Source organism: Juglans microcarpa x Juglans regia, chromosome 5S (genome assembly GCF_004785595.1).
Source record: "Juglans microcarpa x Juglans regia isolate MS1-56 chromosome 5S, Jm3101_v1.0, whole genome shotgun sequence".
NCBI lineage: Eukaryota > Viridiplantae > Streptophyta > Magnoliopsida > Fagales > Juglandaceae > Juglans > Juglans microcarpa x Juglans regia.
Genome location: NC_054603.1, coordinates 12,993,693 through 13,015,525, shown reverse-complemented (window position 1 = coordinate 13,015,525; position 21,833 = coordinate 12,993,693). Strand labels below are relative to the sequence as shown.

At 36.8% G+C, this 21,833-nt stretch overlaps 1 protein-coding gene across 2 annotated transcripts; it reads right to left on the bottom strand.

Moving 5' to 3' along the window:
• Window positions 1-7,202: 7,202 nt before the first annotated feature.
• LOC121267497 (receptor kinase-like protein Xa21) lies at window positions 7,203-21,366 on the bottom strand. Of its 2 annotated transcripts, XM_041171385.1 has the most exons (4): window positions 20,481-21,366; window positions 20,230-20,373; window positions 7,384-9,369; window positions 7,203-7,242 (listed from the first exon to the last, which is right to left on the bottom strand). In XM_041171385.1, exons 1-4 carry the CDS (start codon window positions 21,070-21,072, stop codon window positions 7,238-7,240), a joined length of 2,727 nt encoding a protein of 908 aa, XP_041027319.1. In that variant the 5' UTR covers window positions 21,073-21,366; the 3' UTR covers window positions 7,203-7,237. The 2 variants fall into 2 exon arrangements, with proteins under 2 accessions (XP_041027319.1, XP_041027318.1); XM_041171384.1 differs by lacking the exon at window positions 7,203-7,242 and having other exon boundaries at window positions 7,250-9,369.
• Between the last annotated feature and the right edge of the window lie 467 nt (window positions 21,367-21,833).

Below are 21,833 nucleotides of genomic sequence, written 5' to 3'. Positions count from 1 at the left end.
TTTTGTTTTCTGTTAAGGCCTAGCCACGGGTATAATGGTGGTTTATAACCCTACCACGGGGGTGAAACATGGTATACGGCCCAGTCACGGGTATAATGGTGGTTTATAACCCTACCACGGGGGGTGAAACATGGTATATGGCCCAGCCACGGGTATAATGGTGGTTTATAACCCTATCACGGGGGTGAAACATGGAATATGGCCCAGCCACGGGTATAATGGTGGTTTATAACCCTACCATGGGGGTTAAACATGGTATTTGTCCCGATGTGATGCTAAGAGATGATATGATTATAATGTTTCAGTTTGGAAATGCCAATGGATTTTCTTTTTAGAAACAAGTTTGTTTTTCTGAAAATTTCGCTCCGATGTTTTGTAATAAGTTTTATTTATGCATTTTAAAAGAAAATTTGTTGTTTCTGCATTCTGAAAGTAAATGTCTTATTCTGCATACCGAACTTTATAAATGCTCATGTTTACATGCTAGTATATGCTCTCTGCTTACTGAGTTGTTGATAACTCACCCCTTATCTCCACAATATTTTTCAGATATTTTGATGGTTCAGATGAGGATCAACATTTTGAGGCTTTGGGTGAGATGATGTATGTATAGTGGCTTGAATCAAATTTTTCTTTATGATATTGGGAATTTGGAGTCTATTTTTATATTGTTGGAATGTGAGTTTAAGTGCTAGGAAGTAACTCTCAAACCCGTGCGGGACCGGGGCATTACAACTATTTGTTTTTTTTGCCTTAAAACTTTTTGTTTCCTACTCCCACCTCTGCTTCCAATACAATTTCTATATCACCTAACTTATTTTAAATCCTTTTATTTATTAATTTTAGCCTTCAGCTTCCACTTTCCTCGATATGGTCAAAACTTTCATACATGTAGGTTCATCAAACATAAATCCATGCTGCTGTACTCACTAAATTCACGGATTCAAACAAGCACAGTCACCTTTCAAGAACATTGTGATTGGGAAAAGGTAAATTACACCAAACCCAAAATAGATCTCAAGGCCTAGCACATCAAGGGGGTCATCACTAGAAGACAAAGGAAGATAGAGGGTGATGTGAATAATATTAAGCTCCGAAAGAGCTATTTTTCTATATTGCAATCTTTTAATTCTCTTGTTATTTCTCTTTAATTTTACACTAGTTTTCTCTCCCTTATAAGATCTTTTAATATTTTTTTAAACTGCATTTAAATTTTTATCTAAAACAATGATAAAAATCAGGATAACAAAAAAAGAGGCGAAACACCAGCCATAAGAGCCACACCTCGTGGTTAGCCACCGTCGGCCACCCCTTAATGGCCCTCTACAGGCTTCCATGGGCGGCCAATCTAGTTAGCTAATGGTGGCCACCCACTTGGGGGACTCGACCTTGCTGCCTCCCCCTGTCCCTCCCCCCAAAATCCTATTTTAAATGGCCAATAGGGGTGTGGCCACCAAGGGCCACTACCTTGTGGGTGGTCATTTTTTTTTCCCTCTCTTTTCAAATTTGAATTATATATTTTTTTATCGTTATTTGTTAAAAACTATCCAAAAAATAGATAGTGGTGGGGTGTAATGTGAATATCAAATCTGGTTATCCACTCTACACAAGCTATACCAGTTACCAGCTCGGGTATCAAGGCATGTTTGGACACTGAGAATTCTTAAAATTATCAAACTTTCTCACAATTTGTTCTCAAACACAATACACTTTTCTATTTAAACTTTTTAACTTTTTCATCTAATAATTACCTAATCATTATTCAAACACAAATAATATTTAAACAATTTTTAATTTTATAATATTTTTATTTAACTTTTTCTCTCTTCTTTCTCAAAATCCAATAAAACATTCTCACTCAAACCATTTCATTACTATTCAAAAAATTCTGATAGACTCCAAGTATCCAAACATGCCCTGAATATCTGGTCTGAACTAGATAAAACCCGACCCACACCCATACATCGAGGAGTGAGAAATAAATGACCAGTGCAGATTCTAGTATTCAGAGTTCATTGGATCCGAGCACCATGGAGGCTCTCATTTGCACATAGAATTGGCTAAGTTCAACGCCTATTGGACTAGATATTGATGATACGAACAGGTATAGACTTGAGTTGTGTAACTTTATGCGTTTAACCTTCATTTTTAAATGACTAATTAGATATTTTATTGTTTTAATTATAACTTTTAATTTTTCTATTTTTTGAGACCTAGCTATGAACCCCAAAATAATTGTGGAGGATTGAGACAGATGCATTATGGGTGGGAATATGGTAGATCATTAACTTTCATGTGAAATACTTTACTGTTAGTATGTTTAATTTGACTAAGTAGTATAATGTCTAACTTTTTTTAATTTCCAAAATATGCAGGATGCTTGGAGTTTGAGGAATTTGGTGTCGAGAATTATTTATCGTAACTTTGTTTGTCATACATTATAGCTTTTTTTAATCCTGATACATTGTAACTTTTTTTTTTTTTTAAATTTTGATACATAGTAAATTGATTGAGGAGTTTGCCAGTGAGTTTGGTGACACGAAAGGGGTGTAATGTTTGGTGACTTTGGTGGTGGACTTTACAAGGGTGTAATGTGTTGTAACTTTGGTCATGTTGGTGACTTTTGGTTGTGATTGTGGTGGTGGACTTTAATGTAGGTATGTGTAATGAGTTGTTGTGCAGGGGTGTAATGTTGTTGCATTTGGTTATGATTGTGCTACTGGAATGTTGCATTTTTAATTTAGGTTGTGATTGTGATTGTAGTGTGGTGGTGCAATATAGGTAATTTCCTCTTTTAGTGATTGTGATTGTGATTGTGCATATTTTTTCTCTTTTGTTTTGTAATGTATATGATTTCCTTTTATATATTTTTTTGTTTTTTTACAGTATTTTTCTGCAATGGGCCGAAACTGAAGCCCACTAGGCTGATATTGGTTTTTAGTATTTTTCAAATTTTTTTAACATGTTTTTCAGAATTGGGCTGAAAGTTAATAGAAATTGGGTGTTGGGCTGGCCCAACTTTGATTGGAGTTGGAATCGGAGTCCAAAATCAAAAAAATAAGAGTTAGGAGGTGGGCTTCCGGAGCCCGTTGGAGCACAACCCTAGAATACCATATAATACGATAATACGAGCGATTAATTGAACAAGACTTCTGCCAATGACGTGTAGGTCAACTGGCAACCACCCTAGTCCTTGAGGATCATGGGGCCTTTAGCTTTGAGGTTGCAATCCCTCCAAGAGCATTAGCATTAACATTGCATTTGCTATCTCATTAGACAAATTTTGTCTACATCATTCTTTTTGTCTTTTGTCTATCCAACTTAAAACTTAATTCCACACCGAACTATTCATCTAAACTATATGTAATAATAAAATATTATTTATTTTCAAATTTTATATTATTTAAAAAAAATCATATTTCGCATATCTATTAGTTATATTTATTTATCAAATAAAATTTATTTTATTTTTATAACGCCCCATCCCAAGGGTTCGGAGAGTAAAGTCATATTACCTGATAATTAACTCCAACGCTGCTAATATATTTCCAAAAGCTCTAAATTAAATGTAAACACTTCAAATTTAATTAACTACACAAACTCATATATCAAACCCTCAATACAGTAACCCGAAAAAAATATCAACTTCTCTACATGTCACTTAAACTCACATTTCAACAATATAATTAACAAAAAGATCACCAATACTCATCGAAAACTTTCTATTCTTAATCCACTATTCTTAAGTCATCTCATCCAATGCTTCATAGTCTTGATTCTCAGTTGAAAAATCCAAAATCATCTGAAAATATTATAAATATAAAAGAGGTGAGTTATCAACAATTCAATAAGTAGAGAACATATACTAGTATGCAAACATGAACATTTACAGATTTTAAAATGTAGAACAAAACACTTTTTATTTTCAGAATGCAAAGTCATAACATGTTATCAAAAATATCAGAGCAAAAGTTCAAAAATATTCTTATTTAAAATTTCCTTAGCACAGCATAACTGAAACATCATATCAGAACATAATTCCATGTTAAACCCCTGTGGTAGGGTTGTGCAAAACTCGGTAGCCAACACAGCATAAACAAAATGTGAATCTTCCCCTTATCATTCTCGGAGCCCCGAGTGTGCACATAGGAAATACCACGTAGAAAACCACTTTGTTTTCAAAGTGGGTGCACCAGAAACAGAAAAGTTGGTACCAACCCAAACATAGGCTATAGTTTTATACCCGTGGTAAGGTCAAAACAAAACAGAAACAGAATGTCATGCTAGAGGTTTCAGAAATCACATCATATCACATCAAAGTACAGAGCATTTTCAGAACATAATAGAATCAGATCACAAAAATATAATTTATGCACAATTTTTCGTATTCGCTCTCCTTTGCATAGTTCAGAAACAGAATGCCAAAACTTTGCTCATGTCTACACCAATCATGACAGAAAGTACTTTATTCTTATCTATAATTTCATGAGTCATGTAGAACAAATAACTGAGGCCATTTCAAAATTTATTTTCATAACAAAACATGCATATTTTTTCAAGAGGAACCTCAGTTCATTTTATTTTTATGCAAAGTCTAACATAGGAACCCCGTTTACCTGAATTTCTGAGCTTTTCAAAAATTTTCCTAAAAAATATTGAGTCGACTATAAATTGTCACCTATAAAAATAATCACGAAATTTTTGTAAGTTTCCAATCAATCGCATATTTCGATATTTAAGCCTAAGTTTCTAAAATAACCTATTTTAATTCCTCAAAACTTAAAACCCTCAAAATTCTAAAATATATCATCACTTTTTAAAATCATCAATATCCACTATAACCAACGTTAAACTCAAAACACCAATATTTAAATCCAAAACAGCAAACAAATCTCACAGCATAAACCAATCACACAAACAACTTCATCATGCAATCCAACCGACCCCCTTACTCCTTGGACTCAGTCTGGCACAACCAACCAATTCACAATAAATATTTTTTAGCGCAAAAATAAATTTAAATCTCAAAGTTCTTTGGGAAACAACGCTATAATATATTTTTCGAAGGATCACAGACATACTAGAAGTGGTAGCACAACAACGAAACAGTGTATTTTGGACAATGGTTGTGGGTCTCAAAAATTTAATTTTTGAACGGGGACAAACGAAGACTTGAGATTACTAGGGAATGACTTAGGGGTGTTTGTGAAGCTACTGATGGTGGTCGTTGGCCGTGGGTGGTGGCGTGGGCTGCGGTTGGAGGCCAAAATACCCAAATCGAAAAATGAGTGAGTGGCTTCAAGTGTGGTGGATCGGGGCTGAAGATGGGTGTGTTAGGTAGCTGGGAGGCCACTAGTGTTGTGGTGAAAAGGTGGTGGCCAATGGTGACGCAATGGTGGCGCTGGAACGAAAGAGGGCAGCGGCTTGAGGCCGTGAGTGGGGACTAATGGCCGCAAGGGAGGAGCTGAAAACGGAGAGGTGAGGTTGCCAGCCGGAGGGGAAGAGAATGGGAGGGTCGGTGATAGACATGGACGGCACACAGCGGCGCTAGGGCGGATGAAACAAATGGACGGGAGAGAGGGGAGGAGGTTGTTGCGCGCGGGAGGAAAGAAGCAGAGGAAAAATGAGGAGAAAAAGAAAGAGAAGAAGGAAAAGAAAAAGAGGGAAAAAGAAAAAGTGAGGGAAAGAAATGATGTCTAATTCTCACAATTTGGATTACAAAAATGATCAAACAAAAAGAATTTCCAAACAGTAAGTTGAATAACAAAATTTAAACACAGTGACTAGTTAAAATAAAATAATAATAAAAATTTAACAATACAATAATTTTAAAGTCCAACATTGAACTAATTTAAAGTAAAGAGCAATTTAAATGTAAAACAATAATTAATACCAAAAAAGCACATCAAAGTAAATTTCACAATTTAAAAATTATAAAATAAATCCAACGAGAAATCCGATAAATTTAAAACAAGAGAACCAATATTTAAATTAAATAAATAAAATCCTTCAATTAAAAAAAAACTAAAATACGGGATATCACAAGTTTAATTATCATAATTTATAATGAGAGTTTTATGATTAATAACGTAATGATTATATCATTCATTTTAATTAAATTATTACTTTTTGCTTATATTTCGAATGCAAACCATTCGATAAAATCTAAACACATCTTATTCCCGTTTGGATTGGAGGAGAGATGGAGAAAAATGAAGAACTTGTAAATGCCTTGATCAATTTTGCGCAAGAAAGGAGAGAAAAATCAGGATAAAAAAAATAGTAAGCTTGTTCATAGAGAGAGAGAAAATAAGCTTAAAAAGTAGATGCTTAAATTACTATTCATCTTCATGTATATTTAGCTACTGTAGTTAACTATTTTTAATACTTAAAAATTAAAAGAAAATCATCTTCACATCACTGACATTTGCATAAGTATTTTAATTTTTTTTCCCAGTGAATAAAAGAAAGCATAGGTTGAGATTCTCCACCATTTGATCAAATTCTTGTATAGTAGACATAAATCTAGCAGAGTAATGGCTTCCTTAGACTGATTGCTCTGTACTTATTTTCAAGTAACTGCATGTACATAAAAAGGTAGAGACAATGATATATACAAACGTCACAATTTAAAAGAAAAAAAAAATCTTCTCCCATTATGTCACAAGAGTGGAAACAATGATTTTGCTTGCCTCCATTGCTTTGAATATGATTTCAAAACCCATTAGATGCTAATGGTATTAACTCCAATCATCGACTGCAACATGGCAAAATAATTACCATAAAAAAGTCTCATTTTAGGAGAGTCTCAATTTATTGTAAATATTACCATATGGAAAGCCATAAACATGAAATCAATAGCTATAAACTAACCTTATTCTCTCACATGATTAGCGTCTACTAATATCTTTGAGAAACTTCAATTTGATCTTGTTGAGTGTAGCTAAGACATTTTCTATACCAATCCTCTGTTCAGGTGAGTCGGCACAACAACGCAAAGCCAATCCCATGGTGGATAGCAAACACTCGTCCATTGCAGCATAATCATTTTTGTTACTTAACAAACTGGCGTCAACAACTTCAAGTACAGAAAGAGCTAATGAATCTTGTACCAAACTCTTCAAGCTCATTTCTTCGGTAAATATATCCTCTGTGGGCTTCTTTCTTGTGAAAGTTTCCATCAATAAAATGCCATCACTATACACATCTCCCTTGTAGAAACAAGTCCTTCAAATCCTTACTCTATAAATATGTTACAACTTATCATGAGAAAATATAATTATATGGTACTAAAGTGAGAAAGGTCAATACATTTCCAAAAGAGAACAATATCATGTGTTTATATGAGAGTACTAGAATGGTAAACATGGAACTTAACCTCACCTGGTGCCATATATCCAATTGTAGCGAGAGTCATTGTTTGTGTTAGAGAAACTCCATCACCAAGGAGTTTGGAGATGCCAAAATCAGCGACATGTCCAACCATATCTTCATCTAATAAGACATTGGTAGGTTTCAAATCACAATGAACAATAGGCGTTGTGTAACCAAGATGAAGGTATTCTACTGCTGTTGCTACATCAATCATTATGTTTAGCCTTTGTAACATATTCAAGCAATGGTTTTCGGAGTACAACCTCATATCTAGGTTCCCATTAGGCATGTATTCTAATACCAAGGCTTTGAAGTCCATGTTACAACAAGCAGTAATGATTTTGACAAGATTCCGGTGACAAATATTGTGTAACACCTCACATTCTCTATGAAAGCTTTTGAATGCCCCCTCCACTTGCAAATTGAAAACTTTTATAGCAACAATTGTACCTTCTAAGAGTGTTCCTTTGTAAACAAACCCAAAACTCCCTTCTCCAAGTAAGTTGTTTGCACTGAACCCTTCTGTTACTCGAATAAGTTCTTGATGTGAAATTCTCCTCCATGTTGCTAAAGGTATTGAATTTGTGTCATGTGACAATTTAGCATTCCTTTTATGGCGTCTTATTGAGAAAAATACAAGACACACTCCAAGTACCATTAACCCCACTGCAATTGACACATATTTCAGTATTCGCATTCCTATGGCGTTTTTTCCTTTGCATGGGGGGACTTGCATTCGAGCCTCACCACAAAGTCCATTGTTTGAGATGAATGATCTAGCTGGGAAGTGTACAAACTGTCCTCTTGAAGGAATTTCTCCTCGTAGTTTATTGAATGACAAATTTATATGTTTCAAGTATGAGAGTTCTTCTAAGGACTTGGGAATCTCTCCATATAAGTTATTGTAGGAAAGATCTAGAACTTCTAAGCTTATCAATTCACCAACAGATGTAGGAATTGAGCCATCTAGTTGATTGACTGCCAAAGATAGATTCACAATACTTTTTAGCCCACCAATTGCAACTGGGATACGACCTGTTATTTGGTTTTTGGACAAATCTAATGCTCTCAAGACATTCATATTCCCAATATCTAAAGCTAGAGGGCCATTAAGATAATTTGATGATAAATCAACCAACAAGAGATCTTTAAGCCTCCACAAGTTCAAAGGAATTGAAGAAGTTAATTGGTTGAAACCCAAGTCAAGAGTTCTTAATGAAGTCATGTTATCTATGCATGCAGGAATGTGTCCATAAAGCTCATTACCACTTAAACTTAGTGTATTCAACCTTCCTAAATGGCAGAGTGTATATGGGATTGAACCTTTTATTCTGTTACCATAAAGAAACAAACCTTGGAGCTTGTCCAATCTTCCAATTGTAGTTGGAACAGGTCCTCCCAATTCATTGTGGTTTAGGGTCAAATCAATCAAGCTACTTAAATTGCCAATCTCTTCTGGAATGTTGCCCTTAATATTGCAGTCATGTAATCCAAGTCTTTGAAGAGAGGTTGAGAGGTTCCCAACTGAATTGGGAAGGACGTCATTCAAGTGACTTTTGGCCAAAGAAAAAAGTCTGAGATATTTGCAACTCGACAAAGAAGAGAAAATGCTCCCAAGTTCTCGAGACTGAATTGTCAACTTATTATATCCGAGGATCAGCGCCTCGAGGAACCTTAAATCACCAATTGCTTTTGGAATTGAGCTTGAGAATGAGTTATCACCCAAATCTAATATGATGAGCTGTGAAGCATTGAGAATAGAGTTGGGAATCGTTCCACTCAGTTCATTCCCATGAAGAGCAAGGACTTGGAGATTATGAAGAAAAAGACCCATATTTGATGGAAGGTCACCTGAGAGATTATTGAATGCCATCATAATATTTCGTAAAGTTGAGATATTGAAGATCTCATACGGAATTGGTCCAGAAAAATAGTTCGAGTAAATTGCGAATTGCTCTAGTTTTTGCAGTCTTCCAATTTGACTTGGTATTGCACCTGCACAAGCATCATGTGAATAATAATTCGTATATATGTTTATTAAAAAAGGTTCATATAGTGAATCATACAAGTTAGCTGCAGATCATTCCTATACAAAAAAAAAATGTGAAACAAATATAGTGTTGACCATAAACAACCCAAGACATATAAGAACATAGATTTAAAATATTAAGGTCGAAGCGGCACTTTAATTTATTTAACAGTTGAGTTGGCTATGTTTATGGATTGGGGTTAATTAACTATGAATTAGGAATGAACAGAACCGACGAATCCGACTGCCAGATTCCAAAACTGGCAGAAACTAGTGGAGAATCATGTTCAAACTCATTAATCAGCTGATTATATATATATATATGTTTATTTTATTTTTATAGACCTAAAATTCAGATTTAATTTTCGGATCATGGTGAAACAAATTCATTCCTGTAATAACCGGGCTTTAGGCCCAGCCCCTTTGTTTTGGTCGGATGCACGAAACCCAGCCCATGAACTTGTTGAGTGACGAATGGCGTCGTTTTGGGGAGCGATTAATTTCCCTTTCTCCTTTGCACTGTTTTTCTTCTTCCGCTGGCTTCCTCTGCAGTTTCCCATGATTATTTTTACCTTCCCGTGCAACTGCTTCCCACATCTCCACGATTTTATTTTCGGTTCCACGCAGACTTGTGGTTCATCCTTGGCAGGCATATCTGGCTCCGTGGGTTTCGATTTTCTAGTTCTTCGAAGGTGAGCCATCGTCCTCTCTCTCGTCCTCTGTTTTCTTCTTCCTGTCTTCACAGCAATTTGTGAGTTATTCTCCTCCATTCCGTTACTTCTTTGTGCTTAGATGACTTTGTAAATTTTCTTCCTTTGGGTTTCGGTTTGTGCTGTTTTTTTTTTCGTGGGTCTTGATAACCTTGGAGCCTTGTTTGAATTCTTCCTCTGGGTCTTCACTTTCGTTCGGTAACTTCCGCCCCTTTCATTGATTTTTGTCTCTCTTAATTCTTACTTGCTGTTACGCAGACCATAAATTGTTTTATCTCTTTCCTCGGTTGGTCTATCGCACACACACACACGCTGCTTTGTATGGCCGTGCATTACACTTAGTCAAATTCCCCCTTTGCATAGACCATTAGTTTCTTTCAGTAGAAGATTTTGTGACTTTTATTTTGGGTTGATGTATTTTAATTGTTGGAGTAGTGGAGTGTGTTGGAATTATGGATGTTGAGGAGTATAATTTTGGGTGTTTTGTGAGTCGGTTTTTGAAGTATTATTTGAGACTTTTTGGTGTAAAATGATGGGTGTTTTGGAACTAGTTGTATTGAACTTTTGTGCAAGTTTTGAATTGTTGAATGATTAGAGTATTGATGCGTGCACTGAAATTGTTTTATTCGAAGGTCAGAAGTGAAGTTTGGGTTGGATTATGTTTTAATTATTGGAGTTGCTGTGGTTGGTTTTGGAAATAATTATAGTTGGTTTGGTGTTAATAGAAGGTGGTGGTTGTTTTGGGTTTTAAATGCGAATGGTTTGAAGAGAGATGTTCGAGTTTAATTGTTAGGATAGTTATCGAGCTGTGAAGGGACTGTTTTGATTTATTACTCAATAAATAGCAGTCTACTAGATTGGTTATTAAATGTTGGATATATGTTCTTTTGTTTAGGTGGTGTTACTATTAGAGTTCCGGTTCAAGGTGTTGATAATACGAAGAAGTCAGGTAAGCGAGGTTCATATACTAGTTTTGCATAAAACAAATAAAATGAGGTTGACTTTGAAAATAAATGTGTTTATTTTTTTTGAAAAGAGATGATCTGACAACAACCTTAGATGTTTATTCTGCATATGCATAAATTCTATATAAGAGAAAGTGTTTTTCTGTCATGACTGGTGTAGACATGAGCTAATTTTGTGCACTTTATTTCTGAACTATGTAAAAGAGCGAATATGAAAATCTAGAAGTTTTGTTATGAACAAATGAGAATATTTTGTTTATGTTTATCTCGAACATGTGAAATGATATGAAACTATTCAGTATTTTGTTTTGAAATGCTGTGTCATCTGAAAACCTTGGCATGAAGTTCTGATTCTGTATATGATTATAATCGAATTTTCGATGAAATCTGTTCTATTTCTGTTAAGGCCCAACCACGAGTATAATGGTGGTTTATAACCCTACCACGGGGTGAAACATGGTATACGGCCCAGCCACGGGTATAATGGTGGTTTATAACCCTACCACGGGGGTGAAACATGGTATACGGCCCAACCACGGATATAATGGTGGTTTATAATCTTACCACGGGGGTGAAACATGGAATATGGCCCAGCCACGGGTATAATGGTGGTTTATAACCCTACCACGGGGGTTAAACATGGTATTGTCCCGATTTGATACTAAATGTTGATATGATTATATTGTTTCAGTTTAGAAATGCCAACGGATTTTCTTTTTGGAATAAGTTTATATTTATGGAAACTTCGCTTTGATGCTTTTGTACAAAGTTTTGTTTCTGCATTCTGAAAGTAAATGTTTTGTTCTGCTTATCAAATGTTATAAATGCTCATGTTTACATGCTAGTATATGCTCTCTGCTTGCTGAGTTGTTGATAACTCACCCCGTTAATCTTCATAATATTTCAGATGATATCGATGGTTCAGCTGATGATCAGTATTAGAGTCTATGGAGAAGATTAGCAGTGAATTGTTGTTGGGTATCTCATGATATTAGTGTTGATGTTGGAGGTTAATTGTTTTTCTTAAGTTTGCTTCAATGGATTTAGACGGTTTATGGAGACTTATGTTAATGTTATATTATTTCTAGTTGTTATTTGAGACATGAAGTAGAGTTGATTTCATTTGGGTTGTTGGATTGAATATTGGATAAATGAGTCTATGTGGTTTATTTAATTGAAGTATTTACGTTTGATTTGAGATTTGGGAAAATATATATTCTTGAATTTGGAAGTACTCTAGCCTTGTTAGAGTTGATTATCAGGTTATATGAGTTAACTCTCCGAACCCACGGGGACGGGGCGTTACAGTTGGTATCAGAGCCAGGTTTGAATTGTGCATACTGTAGACCTTGGAGGTTTAGATATCTGTGGGTTCATAAGATGTGAAAATTTCAATATAGGAATTGGAGGATTATAAGGATAGTCATGTGGATATTTAAGTTTGAGTTCCAAGAACATTAAGATTGATTTTGATAGGATTTGAAGTTTTAGATTTGGCTGATGTTAGGAATTGAATTTGGAACTTTGAGGTTATAGATTCTAGTGATATACGTGTGTATTAAGTGATGTCAGATTTGCATAGTTATCTGATATATATATATATGTATATATGTTTATATGCATATTTTATTTATCTTCTTATTTTATTCTATTTACCCGGTATTTTCGTTTTCTTTTATTTTAGAACATTTCACTGAGTTTAAACTTTCAGGATGGCTGCTCGTCGTAGAGTTCGAACTCTTGATGATTTGAACGAAGACGACAATGGTGGGGGTTGCACTTTCGAACAATTTAATCGAACGCATCCTCCCATCTTTGATGGAAGAGGCGATGCGAACGCTGCGGAAGATTGGATACAAGACATTGAAGAAATATTTGGTGTTTTGGAGTGCACCGATCAGCAAAAAGTCAGATTCGCAGCTTTCAAACTATCTGGAGAAGCAAAGAGATGGTGGAATTCTGAGAAAGTTATCAGGGAAACTGAGGGGACTGGGTTAATTGTTTGGACTCAATTCAAGCAGAATTTCTTTGATCGATTTTTCCCTAAGGCTGATAGGGAAGCAAGAGCTCGTGAGTTCACTAACTTGGTGCAAGGGACCATGACTGTGCGCCAGTATGCTGCAAGGTTTGCGGAATTATCATGTTTCGCCGCATACTTGATTCCTGATGAGGAGAAAAAGACTAGGAAGTTTGAGGAAGGTTTGAACTACAGGATTTATGAACGGGTGATGATATTTCAGATTCAGAATTTTTCAGAATTAGTACACAAAGCGATGCTAGTTGAGCAAAATCTCAAGAGGGGTGCTGAATTGCAAGAACAGAGGAAGAGAGCTGCTCCACAAGGATTCCCTAGTGCGGATCAAGGGCAATGGAAAAGGAAAAATGAGGGGAGCAGTTCAAGTCAGAGACAGATATAGGGAAATCATACCTCTACCCCCTGTAAGTTCTGTGACCGCATACATCAGGGAGAGTGCAGAAAGGAAGTGGGATCATGTTTCAAATGCGGTAAGGATGGGCATTTCATTAGAGAATGTCCATTGTTTGCGGTGACCAATAGAAGGCCCAACCCAGCTCAAAACTTTAGGCCAAATAACCAAGGCAACAATCAGCGGAGGACTGTACCAGCACGGGTGTTTGCTTTGACACCGGGAGAAGCTGAGGACAAGGATGATGTCATCACAGGTATAATTTTCTGACCGTCCCTTAATTTGTTTTTTGTATGTTGAGAATTAAGGATTATTTATCTTATTATCCCATTGGATTATATGACGTAACCAGGAATTGTTCCCTTATTCCTCAATAAGGCTATTGTTTTATTTGACTCGAGGGCTACCCACTCCTTTATTTCAATGGATTATGTGAAGTTGTGCCCCATTGTTGCTAGTGAGATGGACTACAATTTGAGGGTCTCTACCCCAACTGGTGATATAGTAACTTGTAACAAGATTATACTCAAGTGTCCAATAACTATTAGCGGGAAGGAAATGCCAGCTAACCTGATAGTCTTTCCTATGACTGGGTTTGATGTGATTTTGGGGATGGATTGGTTAGCTTCCAGTTATGCTAGTATTGATTGTTTTAAAAGGGAAGTGGTGTTCAAGTTTCCGGAAGAAGAGGAACTTCGATTTAGGGGTTCCAGGGTGCGTACCTCTCCATCAGTTATTTCTGCTTTTCAGGTTGACAAGTTATTACGTGATGGGTGTCAAGGGTATTTGGCCTTTGTGGTGGATGAACCAAAGGAAGAATTGAAACTTGAAGAAATTCCTATTGTGAGGGAATATCCGAAAGCTTTTCCTGAAGACTTGTCTGGATTACCGCCTGAGCGGGAGGTAGAATTTGCTATTGATTTAACCCCAGGCACGACGCCTCTTTCCAAAGCCCCTTATCGAATGGCACCATCAGAGTTAGCCGAGCTCAAAGAACAGTTGCAAGACTTATTAGACAAAGGTTTCATCAGACCTAGTGTGTCACCTTGGGGAGCTCCAGTTTTGTTTGTGAAGAAGAAGGATGGGATAATGAGGATGTGTATAGACTACAGGGAACTGAATTGAGTGACCATAAAGAATAAATATCCGTTGCCCCGCATCGATGATTTATTTGATCAGTTGCAAGGTGCGCAGGTGTTCTCAAAAATTGATCTTAGATCGAGTTATCATCAATTAAAGATCAAGGCGGAGGATGTGCCTAAGACAGCTTTCAGGACCAGGTACGGCCACTATGAATTTTTTAGTCATGCCTTTTGGTTTAACCAACGCCCCAGTAGTATTTATGGACTTGATGAATCGAGTATTTCATGAGTTCTTGGATAAATTTGTAGTAGTGTTTATTGATGATATATTAATCTACTCCAAGAGCAAAGCTGAACACGAAGACCATCTGAGACAAGTACTAGGGACACTCAAGGATAAGAAATTATTTGTTAAGTTGAAGAAGTGTGAATTTTGGCTTGAGTCTATTGCATTTTTGGGACATGTAGTCTCAAGGGATGGTATTTCAGTAGACCCCGGAAAAATTGAAGCAATAGTTAGCTGGACTCAACCAACCAATTTGCATGAAGTTAGGAGTTTCTTGGGCTTGGCTGGTTATTACCGTCGATTTATAGAAAATTTCTCAAAAATAGCGGTTCCCCTTACCGCCCTTACTAGGAAGAATAACAAGTATGTGTGGACTGAAAAATGTGAGGAAAGCTTCCAGGAATTGAAGAAGAGATTGGTGACAGCTCTAGTTCTGACAGTCCCTAGCGAAAGAGGAGGATTTGTGGTTTATAGTGACGCTTCACGATTGGGTTTGGGGTGTGTTTTGATGCAGCATGGAAAGGTAATAGCTTATGCTTCTCGGCAATTGAAAACATGTGAGCAAAATTACCCCACACATGATTTGGAGTTGGCCGCCGTTGTCTTTGCACTTAAAATCTGGAGACATTATTTATATGGTGAAAGGTGCAAAATCTACACTGATCACAAGAGTTTGAAGTACTTCTTCACCCAGAAAGAACTGAATATGAGACAGAGGAGATGACTCGAACTAGTCAAGGATTATGACTGCAACATTAACTACCATCCAGGCAAAGCTAATGTTGTAGCTGATGCACTTAGCAGGAAGCCAGTGGGACCAGTAATTGCAACTCTTACCACTCAGCCCCACTTATTAATGGACTTGGAAAAAGCCACTATTAAAGTAGTTGTGGGTGACCAGCAGGCATTGATAGCCAGTTTAATAGTTCAACCAGCTTTGATAGACAGAATTAAGCTCGCCCAAAAAGAAGATTCTAAGTTGGCGAGATTAATCGAAGAAGTAGATAAAAGGGACAAACCTGAGTTTAATGTTTCTGAAGATGGAGTGTTAAGGTTTGGAAATAGATGTTGTGTGCCGGACAATGATGAAATAAAAAGACTTATCCTCGAAGAAGCGCACCGCTCCCCTTACACAGTTCACCCAGGTAGTACAAAAATGTATCAAGATTTGAAAGAGTCTTTTTGGTGGGAGGGCATGAAGAGAGAGATTGCTCAATTTGTGGTGCAGTGCCTAACTTGCCAACAGGTAAAGGTAGAACACCAAAGACCAGCAGGGTTATTGCAACCACTTCAGATTCCAGAATGGAAATGGGAGCATATTTCTATGGACTTTGTTATAGGGCTTCCACGGACACCGACAGGACAAGATGCAATTTGGGTGATAGTTGACCGTTTAACGAAGACAGCTCATTTTGTACCTATCAGAGTTTCTTATAAGTTGGAGAAACTAGCCGAGCTATATATACAGGAAATAGTGAGGTTGCATGGGGTACCTGTGTCCATTGTGTCGGATAGAGATCCGCGTTTCACTTTGAAATTTTGGCGAAGCTTACAAGAGGTCATGGGCACTAAGTTAAATTTTAGCACGGCGTTTCACCCACAGACAGATGGTCAGTCGGAAAGGACCATTCAAATTTTGGAAGACATGTTGAGAGCTTGTATGCTGGATTTTAAGGGATCTTGGATTCGACACTTGCCTTTGGTCGAGTTTGCTTAAAATAACAGTTACCAGGCTAGTATTGAGATGGCACCTTATGAAGCACTTTACGGTAGGAAGTGTAGATCTCCTTTATATTGGGACGAAGTGGGTGAAAGACAAGTTTTGGGTCCAGAAATCATACAGAAGACAAAAGAGAAGATTGAGACCATTCGGGCTAGAATGAGAGCAGCTGAGAGTCGACAAAAAAGCTATGCAGATAATCGTCGTCGCCAATTAGAGTTTGAGGTTGGGGATAAGGTATTCTTGAGGATTGCACCCATGAGAGGGGTTATGAGGTTTGGAAAGAAGGGTAAGTTGAGCCCTAGGTACATCGGACCATTTGAGATTCTTGATCGGATTGGATCAGTGGCTTACAGAATAGCCCTACCACCCGCACTCTCAGGTGTACACAATGTATTTCACGTATCTATGCTGAGGAAGTATGTACCTGACCCCACCCACGTTATTGATTATGAGCCTCTTCAATTTCAGGAAGATCTGACTTATACAGAAGAGCCGATGCGGATTGTAGAGAGAAAAGAACAAGTGTTACGTAATCGGACTATTCCATTGGTTAAGGTGGTATGGAACAATCATGCTATCAGTGAAGCCTCTTGGGAATTAGAAGAGGAAATGCAAGTCAAGTACCCACAGTTGTTCGACGACGATCCTAACAGCTTGTGACAAATTCCGAGGACGGAATTTTTATAAGGGGGGAAGAATGTAATAACCGGGCTTTAGGCCTAGCCCCTTTGTTTTGGTCGGATGCACGAAACCCAGCCCACCAACTTGTTGAGTGACGAACGACGTCGTTTTGGGGAGGGATTAATTTCCCTTTCTGCTTTGCACTGTTTTTCTTCTTCCGCTGGCTTCCTCTGCAGTTTTCCACGATTATTTTTCTCTTCCCGTGCAATTGCTTCCCACATCTCCATGATTTTATTTTCGGTTCCGTGCAGACTTGTGGTTCATCCTTTGCAGGCATATCTGGCTCCGTGGGTTTCGATTTTCTGGTTCTTCGAAGGTGAGCCATCATCCTCTCTCTCGTCCTCTGTTTTCTTCTTCCTGTCTTCACAGCAATTTGTGAGTTAGTCTCTTCCCTTCCGTTACTTCTTTGTGCTTAGATGACTTTATAAATTTTCTTCTTTTGGGTTTCGGTTTGTGCAATTTTTTTTCGTGGGTCTTGATAACCTTGGAGCCTTGTTTGAATTCTTCCTCTGGGTCGTCACTTTCGTTCGGTAACTTCCGCCCCTTTCATTGATTTTTGTCTCTCTTAATTCTTACTTTCTGTTACACAGACCATAAATTGTTTTATCTCTTTCCTCGGTTGGTCTATCGCGCACACACACACGCTGCTTTGTATGGCCGTGCATTACACTTAGTCAAATTTCCCCTTTGCGCAGACCATTAGTTTCTTTCACTAGAAGATTTTGCGACTTTTATTTTGGGTTGATGTATTTTAATTGTTGGAGCAGTGGAGTGTGTTGGAATTATGGATGTTGAGGAGTATAATTTTGGGTGTTTTGTGAGTCGGTTTTTGAAGTATTATTTGAGACTTTTTGGTGTAAAATGATGGGTGTTTTGGAACTAGTTGTATTGAACTTTTGTACAAGTTTTGAATTGTTGAATGATTAGAGTATTGATGCGTGCACTAAAATTGTTTTATTCGAAGGTCGGAAGTGAAGTTTGGGTTGGATTATGTTTTAATTATTGGAGTTGCTGTGGTTGGTTTTGGAAATAATTATAGTTGGTTGGGTGTTAATAGAAGGTGGTGGCTGTTTTGGGTTTTAAATGCGAATGGTTTGAAGAGAGAGTTGTTCGAGTTTAATTGTTAGGATAGTTATCGAGCTATGAAGGGACTGTTTTGATTTATTACTCAATAAATAGCAGTCTACTAGATTGGTTATTAAATGTTGGATATATTTTCTTTTGTTTAGGTGATGTTACTATTAGAGTTCCAGTTCAAGGTGTTGATAATACGAAGAAGTCAGGTAAGCGGGGTTCATATACTAGTTTTGCATAAAACAAATAAAATGAGGTTGACTTTGAAAATAAATGTGTTTATTTTTTTGAAAAGAGATGATCTGAAAACAACCTCAGATGTTTATTCTGCATATGCATAAATTCTATATAAGAGAAAATATTTTTCTGTCATGACTGGTGTAGACATGAACTAGTTTTGTGCACTTTATTTCTGAACTATGTAAAAGAGCGAATATGAAAATCTAGAAGTTTTGTTATGAACAAATGAGAATATTTTGTTTATGTTTATCTCGAACATGTGAAATGATATGAAGCTTTTCAGTATTTTGTTTTGAAATGATGTGTCATCTGAAAACCTTGGCATGAAGTTCTGATTCTGTATATGATTGTTATCGGATTTTCGATGAAATCTGTTCTATTTCTGTTAAGGCCCAGCCACGGGTATAATGGTGGTTTATAACCCTATCACGGGGGTGAAACATTGTATATGGCCCAGCCACGGGTATAATGGTGGTTTATAACCCTACCACGGGGGTGAAACATAGAATACGGCCCAGCCACGGGTATAATGGTGGTTTATAATCCTACCACGGGGGTGAAACATGGAATACGGCCCGGCCACGGGTATAATGGTGGTTTATAACCCTACCACGGGGCTTAAACATGGTATTGTTCCGATGTGATACTAAATGATGATATGATTATATTGTTTCAGTTTAGAAATGCCAACGGATTTTCTTTTTGGAATAAGTTTAGTTTTCTGGAAACTTCGCTCTGATTCTTTTGTACAAAGTTTTGTTTCTGCATTCTGAAAGTAAATGTTTTGTTCTGCTTATCAAATGTTATAAATGCTCATGTTTACATGCTAGTATATGCTCTCTGCTTGCTGAGTTGTTGATAACTCACCCCGTTAATCTTCATAATATTTCAGATGACATCGATGGTTCAGCTGAGGATCAGTATTAGAGTCTATGGAGAAGATTAGCAGTGAATTGTTGTTGGGTATCTCATGATATTAGTGTTGATGTTGGAGGTTAATTATTTTTCTTAAGTTTGCTTCAATGGATTTAGACGGTTTATGGAGACTTATGTTAATGTTATATTATTTCTAGTTGTTATTTGAGACATGAAGAAGAGTTGATTTCATTTGGGTTGTTGGATTGAATATTGGATAAATGATTCTATGTGGTTTATTTAATTGAAGTATTTACGTTTGATTTGAGATTTGGGAAAATATATATTCTTAAATTTGGAAGTACTCTAGCCTTGTTAGAGTTGATTATCAGGTTATATGAGTTAACTCTCCGGACCCACGGGGACGGTGCGTTACAATTCCACTGTCAAGTACTACTAGTTATTGATTTCAAGTGCAATTAATGGATAAAAGTATGATCCTCGGTTTTTTTTTTTAAAAAAAAAGGTCCTATTTCTTAATGAAAAATAAGAAAGAATGATGTTCAGAAAGAAGCATTAATATACATTTTATTTTCCTATACTACAGTAAAATCTTTTAGTTTCCATGCACATATCATGTTGTGGAAAAATATTTTTCTGCTTTCAATTGAAAAGGCGTACTTAATATATCAGATACGATATGTCATAAATCATGCATACTAAATCATTGTTGATACCTCCTTGTATATTTCGCTAAAACAAAACTAATTATGAGCATACGTACCTTCAAACTTGTTTTGGCCAAGAAATAAGTACGTAAGCATAGTTAAATTTCCTATTTCTGGGAGTAGTCTTCCTGTGAAATTATTATTCCACATATCAAAATATTGCAGTTGTGTACACTTCAACAACGAGGATGGAATTGTACCTGTGAAACATTTAAGATCCAGAAATTAATTTTGGAGTTTGCAAACCAACGTCTAAAGAATATAATATATAGTCAACCGATCATTTAATTAACCTAAACATATGTACCTTCAAAGTTGTTATGATAAAGGAACAACGCTGTAAGCATGGTTAAGTTCCCTATTTCTGGGAGTACGCCAGAGAAATGGTTATGGGCGACAGAAAGAAATTGTAAGTTGGGAAGATGATCAAACATATACGTCGGTAGTCCACCAGATAATTCGTTATTACCGAGGTTAATGTATTGTAGTGAAGACGCATTGAAGAAAATGGAGGGCGGCATTGGACCTGAAAACTTATTTGAGTAGAGGACAATTTGTTGCAAGGTAGGCATCTTGAATATAGAGGACGGTATGGAGCCTGAAAGCTGGTTATATGCAAGATCAATCCACTGCAATGACGATATGTTAGATAGAGATTGTGGAATACTACCTTCGAAATTGTTACCATTGAGAAACAATATTTGAAGTTTGTTTAGCAAACCCATCCATGGTGGGATTTCTCCGCTGAATTCATTATAACTCAAGTCTAGGAATTGCAACCGATAAAGACGGGACAACTCATTTGGCAATGAACCATGAAAACTGTTGTTGCCTATGCTTAGACTAACCAAGAACGAAAGATTTCCAATCTGCGGAGGAATGGTACCTCCAAGGTCCATGTAGGAAAGGTTTAAAGCTTTGACTCAGAGATGTTTAGAACCACAGGTAACACTGACCCAAGTGCAAATAGGAGTGTTGGAGGACCAGTTGCTTATCAAAACATGGTGAGGGTCCTTGGAAGAAACGTGAGCTTTCAATGCAAGAAGAGCAGATTTATCGGTACTAATGTCGAGAATTGTAGCATTGGCAAAGTTTGACACGCAAGACTGTACCAAAAACAATGTAATCAAGTGGAGGATGAGAAAACAAGCTGCTCGGACGTTGGCCATGACTTTGTAATTAAGTGGGTTGAGGTACTGGATTTGTGTTGCACTTGTACTCAAACGAAGAACAAGTGCGGCTGATATTTAAAGAGGTACGACGTTGTATGCCCGGTCTGGAAATTCATTTTTTGAAAACAGGAGAGAAAAGAGAGTTGGGGTGGTTTGTAACTTTGTGTGTTGAATTCCTGAATGACTTGGGGTGATGTAGGGATGATGAGTAAAAAAATTTAATTAGTTTAATAAGAATAAAAAAAAATAGTATATAGTGTGAGATGATGAGTAATAAAATCCAAAACAAGAGTTTTTGTACAAGCTGATGATCTTAAGGTTCTTAATTGTCATATTCTTTCCTCTTTCACACGTCTAGCTAGTACTAAACTCTCAAGGAATTTTTTTCCATACTCCGTTTACTCTGACAACGCATGCAAGAGATGATGATAGCATGGAAAGATTATTTGTTTATTCTCTTGCTTCGCGTATACGCAGACCGGTCTCAA

What these genes read in the sequence shown, in the direction of transcription:
- LOC121267497 (XM_041171384.1), bottom strand. Translation starts at nt 21,072, where the DNA reads ATGGACCTTGGAGGTACCATTCCTCCGCAGATTGGAAATCTTTCGTTC. An exon ending in TTATCATAACAACTTTGAAG is followed by an intron (nt 20,374 to 20,480) that starts GTACATATGTTT and finishes AATGTTTCACAG; the next exon opens with GTACAATTCCATCCTCGTTG. An exon ending in TGGCCAAAACAAGTTTGAAG is followed by an intron (nt 9,370 to 20,229) that starts GTACGTATGCTC and finishes ATGCTTGTGCAG; the next exon opens with GTGCAATACCAAGTCAAATT.